Below are 9764 nucleotides of genomic sequence, written 5' to 3' on the forward strand. Positions count from 1 at the left end.
AAAACAGAGGAGGTCAAGGATTCCAAGTCAATTAGTAATGGGATAAAGTCTAGGAATGACTATCATACTTTCAGTCTGGACAAGATAGGGAAACTCAATCTCCTTCCTTTCTGAAATTCATATAAAATTGTTACTCACTATAAGTTAATCAACCTAAAGACCAAATGATACACACACACACACTTATTTATATGTGTTCAAGTAGAGTCCTTGAAACACAATAAATGAAAGTAGGTTGGAGTTGAGATTTTAAGCTGAAAAGTGTGAGCATGGTTATTTTCAGACACAAAACACAGGTGTTCATGCAAAACCTACAAGAATATTTTGAAGCTAAGGTTGAAATTTTCTCACCAAAAATTTGCTGATCCTCAACCCTAGTTCCTTCAGTGGGGGAGCCACATCTTTATTGGCTTTCACTTTTTCTGCTGAACTTGCACTATGAAAAAAAATAAAAACATTTTTATTCAATTTCTATCACTCTCAAAGGCAAAAAATACAACTGGCTATAAATGTAACTTATTAATAGAAATAAGTTTCTAATTTAGCATCATCTCTCACATACAGAGAAGTTAAGCAAATCAGAAATACTATTAAAAACAAAAACACAGTTTACCTACATAATACTTAATACATAATACATAATTCAGGGTTCTTTCACTCTACTATGCCAAGTGCTCAATCTGGGTCTCTCTCTCTCTCTCTCTCTCTCTCTCTCTCTCTGAAGCTCAGTTTATTAATATGCAAAATGGAAATAATACTTGCATTACCAGGCTAATGTGAAGCTCATCTGAGAAAATATCTATAATGTTTTACAAATTATAAAGTGTTAAAGAAATAATTATTAACCCACTCTAGGCTTCAGTTTCTTCATTTAAGTAAAAAAAATAATCCTGAATTCTCTCAGAAGATTGTTGGAATGAGAATTTGAAATAACCCTATGAAAAATGCAAAATACTTTGTAGAGAAACAAGGACCTATGATTTAATTGGTGTAGAGAATTCCCAGAGTGTTGGCAACTTCTATATAACTCAAAATATTAAACAAAGGAGAGTGCTGCCTGAGAGGTAAAGTGAATTCCAGAATGTATCTGAAACAGAATCATAACCCTAGGCCTTGCCTTCCTTCCATGCTACTTTAACATAAAGCCTGGCACAAAGGAAGCACTTAAGGAATACTTGCTGAATGAGACTGCCTGTCATAAAATATTGTGTATAATTAAGATATATTAAGATTACATCATACCTGGGAGGTTTGTAGTATGAAAGTCCCTCTAGTAGCCGCTGCCAGTGTTTATTCAACTCTGACTCGATCTGATTCTGAAAGAGAGCAAAACAATAATACAACCACAGCATTCAAGAACCACCAGCATCATATTTATTTTTAATGGATCACCTGTCACCAAAGGATCAAAAGAAAATAACTTTTAACTGAATATGGGCAAGGATATTTCCTACAGACCACAGCCGTTATGATATTTTTTAGGGTTTTTTTTGCAAGGCAAATGGAGTTAAGTGGCTTGCCCAAGGCCACACAACTAGGTAATTACTAATTGTCTGAGACCGGATTTAAACCCAGGTACTCCTGACTCCAGGGCTGGTGCTTTATCCGCTGTGCACCTAGTTGCCCCTAGCTGTTATGATTTAAAGGAGATACTCAGACAACTAAAGTGTAGGACAAAGAGAAAAGAAAATGTATGCTAGGGTTAAGTTCAGCAACAGGATATTCCTTAGGATACAGAAAAAAACAAGTTCCCCACTTTTCCCTGCAAACCCCACCTCCCACTCACTTCCCCTGCACTCAAAGTCAAGTACTATTATTGTCTTTTAAAGAGAAAGCTAAGGGGCAGCCAGGTGGTGCTGTGGATAGAGCACCGGCCCTGGAGTCAGGAGTACCTGAGTTCAAATCTGGCCTCAGACACTTAATAATTACCTAGTTGTGTGGCCTTGTGCAAGTCACTTAACCCCATTGCCTTGCCTTCATTTTTTTTTTTTTAGGTTTTGCAAGGCAAATGGGGTTATTAAAGGTAATTATTAAGTGTCTGAGGCCGGATTTGAGCTCAGGTACTCCTGACTTCAGGGCCGGTGCTCTATCCACTGTGCCCCCTAGCTGCCCCTAACCCCACTGCCTTGCAAAAAAACCTTTAAAAAAAAAACCTCCCTAAGAAAGAGAAAGCTAAGAAAAGTGTGGAAGTCAGAATGCTAACAAGTATAGGAAAGCAGGAAACAGAGAATGAGTGATGCTAGTGAATATTGAAAAAAAAAAGAGGTATAATAAGAGATAGTAACTCTTGTCTTTCTACTGCTAAACAAAGGTAGTTTTCTATATGACAAGCTTTTAACTTGATCTCTTGAAAATTCTTTAACAAGATCACAACTTACTAGTTCTCTCAGAGCTGATCTTCCCAGCAGAATGGTCCACAGTTCTCTACTGCTCCTAGATGGAGAGACAAAATCAACAAGTCATTGTTGCTATTTTCAAATACAGAAGGCAAAGCTGTTCATTTGAACAAAAATTTCAAAATGTATTGGAATCAGCTTTTAATTGTGACATTCAGAATATAAATATAACAAAATAGAAAACTTTCGATGCTTGCAGGAATATTCAGCTCTTGCTAAAAATAAGCTAAATAAGACTCACTTTCTGGATGCCTTTTTTTGTTTAAGTAGAAATTGTTCTGCACCATGAAGTTGCCTCAGTTTATACCTCTATCTGGTTCCTTCCAGAAACATTCAACAACCAAAGCAAAATAAGACTGGAAAAAGAAATGTATGTTTGAGTCCCATTCCCTTCTGGAAAGCAATATTGATCAAACTGTAAAACTCATTATAAAATTAAAAAAAAAACAACCTATTCTTAGTGAAGAGTCAGTTGTAAAAGATGAATCATGTTGGTTCAATCTCTTTTTGATTCAGTTCTGTGATTTCAATTCTACAGGGAATTCCCAATGCAAGAAATTCTATCAATATAGCTCAGTGTATGTCCATGACTTACAACTGAGAGCTGAGTAGAGTCCATGTTAACAAAGACAATGTGTCAAGAAAAGAATTAGAATCTAGGTGTTCCTTACTCTAAACTAGTTCTCTATCCATATTTCATGCTCTCATGTTTCATGGTTCTATAACTCTTTGAAATATCCCCTTTGATCATTCAGAAAACATTTTTTTAAACATCCCAGAATTAAAGATAGGACCTGGACCCTGTGATTTCACGAACATAGGAACATAGGAAACTCCTAGGTGAGGATATTACTTCCACCAATGCAAGTCAACACCTGTGCAGCAAAGTTTAGCTTTTAAGAGTGTTGCCTTATCCATGACAGGTTAAGTATCTTGTCAGGGTTCACACAGCCAGTATGTATCAGAGATGGGTTTTTAAACCAGGCCTTCCTAGCACCTTAAGTCAGCTCTCTTCTACACCACTCTGCTACTTAATCTAAAATTAAAATTTTAAATGTAAGCTATAATACTGATCCCTCAGAAGATAATATGAAGAGGAAACAAGTTTGGGAACAATATAAGAGGTTGGGAATAATAATAAAAGCTTCCTAGATCAATGCATGGGTTAGAAGATGTGCCTTGCTATCATCTAAAGAGCATCTTAGCTAAATTTAGAAAAGCTTATCACTAGGAGGCTAGCCAACAAAATAATGAGGTTTTCCTGATAATAGCAACTCACAGAAATTTTTAATAAGGTATGGAGGGCTTATGATTAATGTAAATTAAGGTAAAGGAAGTATTCACACTGATCACTGAAATATAAATAATAGAAATGTATCTTTCCAGTCTAAAAGCTAATTTTCAAATTAAAGAGATCTGAAACATCTAAAAAGTGTGTATTTTGTTCCTAAGGATTGATACTTAGAAGAAAAAAAGAAACAAATATTACTATCTTTTCCCCTCACTGAGTTTTTTTGTACCCATTAAAAAACATTCCCAGGGGCGACTAGGTGGCGTAGTAGATAAAGCACTGGCCTTGGAGTCAGGAGTACCTGGGTTCAAATCTGGCCTCAGACACTTAATAATTACCTAGCTGTGTGGCCTTGGGCAAGCCACTTAACCCCACTTGCCTTGCAAAAAAAAAAAAAAAAAAAAAAAAAAGCAGCATTCCCAAATTCACTGCTCAAAGATAATTAGGAGAATAGTAAAAATACAGTGCTTTAAGGTTTACAAAGCATTTTACATACATTAAATTATTTGTGCCTCAGAACTCTATGAAACAAGTAACATGGAAATTATCATTCCCCATTCTGGAGATGAGAAAACTATTGCTCAGAGAGAGTAAATGATTTTATACGTGGTAATACAGCTAGTTAAATGTAAAAGAGTCAAGATTCAATTTGAGGTCTTTCTGACCCCATGTTCAACATCCTTTTCACTACTCTACACCATCTATATTTTATATGTGTTTATGTATGTCAGACCTTACATAAGTCTTTTACAAAAGAAACTCCTAATCTCCTGTTACAAATTTCTAAGTACAAAACAAAACATTACATGTGACCTGTCACACATAAAATCACCCATGGCTAGAAGAGACCTCAGAGGCCATCGAAGCTATATCCTTGTTTTAAAGATGAAGAAACTAAGGCCCTGGAAGGTTAAGTGACTTGCTTAACTAGGACTAGTTAGCCATGTAAATCCAGGACTTGGACACTAAGGCAACTGTTCTGGTGCATTTAAGCACTGTAATGGTTAATTGGGGGGAAAGAGATACTGGAGTTATCTTCCCTAGAGATATTCATCTGGCTGAATACTTTGTTAAGTCTGTTTGAAAGGTAGATTCTTTCAGTTCTATAGCCTAAGATGCAAAATTGAGACGAGTACTAAAATATTGGAGTTTTAATTTTTTTGTTTTTTTTAAACAGATGACTATTAAATTAGAAATTCCATAAGGACAATAAAAGATTCCTACTGATTCTCATGAGTCCATATAAAGAGGTGTGCAACTCATATAAATTGAGATTCAAACTTAGCAACAAAAAACTTTTAAAAAGCATTTCTAGTTTTCTTTACAATATGCACAGCTTAACCTTCTACAAATGCATTAGTAGAAAAATAAATGGGATGTAAGAAAAAATAACATTTAACTGATTTCTAATCAATCTCTGGACTGTTTTCCCAAGAGAAAATTTCTAACAGGATAGTAGATTTAGAGTTAGAAGGAATTGCAGAGGTCACCTGGTCTAATTCCCTTACTTTACAGAGCAGCATTTCTTTGATTTTTCACACATCTTTCAAGGAACTCAAAGTAATTCTTTGATTTCTCAATTCTTTTTAATTTATAAGACATTGTTATGAAAAGGTCTAATGATGAAGCAGTTGCCATTTTATAATACTTGGGAGGAACTTTTAGACTTCTTACCATAGAGTATGTATTATACTTAAAACTTAGTGAGTCAAAAATTACCAGAAACAGAACCTAGGCTTTTCAATTTTTGGCCTAAGAACCTAGACATTTTAAGAAGGAACTGCAGCATTTTTCTTGAAAAGGGGCCTATCTTGGACAATAAATTGACTCTAATACAGACCTTGAGCTACTCTATGACTAGAAATATATTCTAGTGAGTCAGTGATACCACTTCTAGGGTTGTGATATCAGCCCAAAAGGTAGTTCAATGAACAACTAACTAGGTGGCATGGTGGAAAAGATCTCTATCTACAGTGAGGAAGACCTAAATTGAAATCCAGTCTCAGACTCTTACTAGTTGTGTGACTTTGGGCATGTCACTTAATCCTATTTGCCTCAGTTTCCTCATCTGCAAAATGAGCTGGAGAAGGAAATGACAAACCACTCCATTATTTTTGTCAAGATAAATCCCTCATGGAGACATAAAGAGTGGATACAACTGAACAACTAAACAACAAGGTAGCTCAATGTTAACTCTTTTGCCTACTTTCAATTAAACAGCATGCCTTGATCTACAAGGAAATTTGAGGTATTTGAAGCACCACCTAGGCTCTGCAATGGTTATGAAGCATATCAACAAAGAAGAGAGAGTCTTAATCTTGACTAATGTAACATCACAAAAAAAAACTAAAGATAATAAGACAACTGCCACAAAAATCTCTGATATAAATCACAAAGGGTTGTGATAAGCTGCATGAGAAGGCTCTATAGTGAAAACTCCCATTTTATGCACTTACCACATTCTGATTTGTATTTAATTATCTGAGTACAAATAAGCCTACTTGAATATTCCATCCTCAGATTTCTCATAAAATTTTATATATATATATATAATATGAAATGTATAATCTGCTAGATTCCAAATTTTTTTAGAGACAGGGATTATGTCATTTGTTTCATCTTTTCTATCTCTAGGGTCTGAGATAGGCATCCTGAACATTGGAGGAACTGAATCTCATAGGAGGACATGATCAAGAGTCATAAAAGGCTTAGTCTTACCAAATCTAAAATTATATTATATAGCATCAATCATCAAAACTGTCTGGTATTGGCTAAGAAATAGAGTCGTGGACCAGTGGAATAGACTAGGTGCAATAGTAGGAAATGATTATAGTAACCTGCTGTTTGATAAACCCAAAGAACTGTTGGGAAAATTAGAAGGTAGTATGGAAGAAACTTGGATTAGACCAACACCTCACACCCTTTACCAAGATAAGATCAAAATGGATACAGCATTTAGACATAAAAAACATTATAAGCAGACTAGAAGATCAAGGAGTTGTTTACCTGTCAGATCTATGGAAAGGGAAGCAGTTTATGACTAAGGAAGAGATGGAGAACATCACTAAAAACAAACTAGATGACTCTGATTACATTAAATTAAAAAGCTTTTGCACAGACAAAACCACTGTAACCAAGATCAAAAGAAATGTAGTAAATTGGGAAACAATCTTTACAACTAATGATTCTGACAAAGGACTCATTTCTAAAATATACAGAGAACTGAGTCAAATTTTCTAAAAAAACAAGCCATTCCTCAATTGACAAATGGTCCAAGGATATGCAAAGGCAATTTACAGATGAGATCAAAGTGATCCATAGACATATGAAAAATTGCTCTAAATCATTACTGCAAATTAAAGCATCTCTGAGGTACCACCTCACACCTCTCAGATTGGCCAATATGACCAGAAAGGACAATGATCAATGTTGAAAGGGATGTGGGAAATCTGGGACACTAATACATTGTTGGTGGAGCTGTGAACTCATCCAACCTTTCTAGAGAGCAATTTGGAATTATGCTCAAAAGACCAAAAAATGTGCATACCTTTTGATCCAGCAATACCATATCCTGAAGAGATTATGAAAAAAGGTAAAGACATCACTTGTACAAAAATATTCATAGCAACCCTGTTTGTGGTAGCAAAGAATTGGAAATTGAGTGAATGTCTATCAATTGGGGAATTGCTTAGCAAACCATGGTATATATATGTGATAGAACACTAATGTTCTATTAGAAACCAGGAGGGATGGGAATTCAGGGAAGCCTGGAGGGATTTGCATGAACTGATGCTGAGTGAGATGAGCAGAACCAGAAAAACACTGTACATCCTAACAGCAACATGGGGGTGGTGATCAATCTTGATGGACCTGCTCATTCCATTAGTGTAACAATCAGGGACAATTTGGGGATGTCTCTGATGGAGAATACCATCTGTATCCAGAGAAAAAACTGTGGAGTAAGAGCAAAGACCAAGGACTATTACCTTTAATTTAGGAAAAAAAACTAGTATCTTATTGTCTGATCTTGCTGTCTCTTTTACTTTATGTTTCTTCCTTATGGATATGATCTCTTTCTCATCACATTCAACTTAAATCAATGTATACCAAGGAAACAATGTAAAGACTTACAGACTGACTTCTGTGAGGGATGGGGGGAGGGAAAGCAAGAATAAGGGGAAAACTGTAAAACAAAATAAATAAAATCTTTCTTTAAATAAAAAAAGAAACCAGGAGGGGTGGGAATTCAGGGAAGCGTGGAAAGATTTGCATGAACTGATGCTCATGATGGACTTGCTCATTCTATCCATGCACAATTTTGGGATATCTGAGATGGAGAATACCATCTATATCCAGAGAAAGAATTGTGGAGTTTGAACAAAGACCAAAGACTATCACCATTAATTTTAAGAAATTATCTTTAAAAAAAAAAAAGAGTTGGGGGAGGCTAGGTGGCACAGTGGATAAAGCACCAGCCCTGGAGTCAGGAGTACCTGGGTTCAAATCCAGTCTCAAACACTTAATAATTACCTAGCTGTGTGGCCTTGGGCAAGCCACTTAACCCCATTTGCCTTGCAAAAAAAAAAAAAGTCATTCAAGGAAAAATATCAATTAGGTCACAGATGCATTGAAATAGTCAAAAGTTCCATTATCTCTTCAGAATGGGAACTTCCACCTTCAATAAAGATCTCTAGATGGGGTGTTATATTCAGAAATACCTAGATTCAAATCCCATTTTAGACTCTTACTAGGTCTGTGACCTTGAGCAGATCATTTCATCATTCTGTGATTCACCTTTCTAATCTGTAAAATGATGGCAGTGGACTTTAGCTCATGTTCCAAATCTATGATCTCTTTCCAGTACAATAACTGAGCTATAGTAGCTGAAAAACCTCATTATCTGGTAGCCAAAGTTCTCTATTCTTAGTGAAGGTGACATTGTCTTATCACAATTCATAGATCTGGACCTAAAGGTTCTTCATAGGCTATACAGTCAAATCAAATAAAATCCCTTTATTTGACAGAAGAGGAAAGCCAATCCTAGCATGCCTAAGTGACTTAAGATTACACAGTAAGCATCAGCTCTTTGTACAATGTCAGCGAAACACAAGTCCTTTCCAGTTTGGTGATCTCTTTCAATTCTACAGGCATTAAAAGAACCATGGGAAATATTCCAGTTCCTAGCAAGGACCTTCATGGGGAGGTTATGGTAATACACAGACACGGATGAGGAATGTGAAGAGGTTGCCTTTTGCAGTACATGATTAAGTCAAAGATTCATCAAAATACTACAAATCTGGAGCCTAATTAGTACCTGAAGAAATGTCTCTTTTTTCCAATTAAATCTCTTGGTGCTTACAAGTGGCCAGCACTTCCCAAGCACCTCTGTCTGCTGAACAGACTCAGCTCCTCCACTAGCGCACGGAACCCTGAACATAATAAATGTTTTGCACTAAACACCTGTTGAACTGAATCATGTTTCGTTCTTCTTCACTGCCCGGGGCACTCTCTTGCACCCAACAGGCACTCGACTTGCTGCACTAAGGAATTCGGCGGCAGCAAGGGCCCGGATGCGGGGGCGGGGCGGGGGCGGCTCCGGGCAAGGGCCACGCCCCGGGCGGGAGGGGCCGCCCCCAGGCTGTGGGGCTTCGGGGACCGCAGCCTCGGCGGGGGCCAGGGGGAGGAGGAGTTGGGCGGGCGCGCTCGCGCGGCGGGGGGAGGAGGCGCTCTTCGCGCCTCCACTCCTCACTCCCCCGCCCTCCCAGGGCCCCTCCGCGCGCGCTGGGGACCTCGTGCCCGGGACGGGGCCGGTTTGAAAGTAACCGCCTTGTCGCCCGCCGCGCCAGCCCCGCCGCCGCTGCCCTCGGCGTCGGCCCCTCCACTCCCGCTGTCTCTCGGCCTCTCTCCCTTCCCCTGCCCGCCATTCACCACCGCTGCTTCTCCCCACACGCTCCCTCCAGCCAGCAGCAAGAATTCCCGGCCCGTACCTCACACAGAGCCCGCCGGCGGCAGCCGCCATCTTCGCGTCCACCCCACGTGACCGCGCGGTAGCCCGCGCGCTGGGCCACCCGCCTCAC

The 9764-nt window shown here is 38.3% G+C and overlaps 1 protein-coding gene across 2 annotated transcripts in view; it reads right to left on the bottom strand.

The window, feature by feature from the left end:
• NUP188 (nucleoporin 188) overlaps positions 1-9764 on the bottom strand; it is a 46319-nt gene extending 36555 nt beyond the window's left edge. Inside the window, exons 1-4 of one of the 2 annotated variants that reach the window (XM_074210984.1) lie at positions 9675-9764; positions 2379-2433; positions 1243-1316; positions 352-436 (exon numbers count right to left, since the gene is read on the bottom strand). In XM_074210984.1, the coding sequence (XP_074067085.1) occupies positions 352-436; positions 1243-1316; positions 2379-2433; positions 9675-9706 (246 nt within the window). In that variant the 5' untranslated portion in view covers positions 9707-9764. Of the gene's footprint in view, positions 1-351; positions 437-1242; positions 1317-2378; positions 2434-9147; positions 9180-9674 lie in introns of those variants that run through there. The other variant, XM_074210985.1, reaches the window with a different exon arrangement.

The sequence above is a fragment of the Macrotis lagotis genome, chromosome 1, assembly GCF_037893015.1.
Source record: "Macrotis lagotis isolate mMagLag1 chromosome 1, bilby.v1.9.chrom.fasta, whole genome shotgun sequence".
In the NCBI taxonomy this organism is placed as follows: Eukaryota; Metazoa; Chordata; class Mammalia; order Peramelemorphia; family Peramelidae; genus Macrotis; species Macrotis lagotis.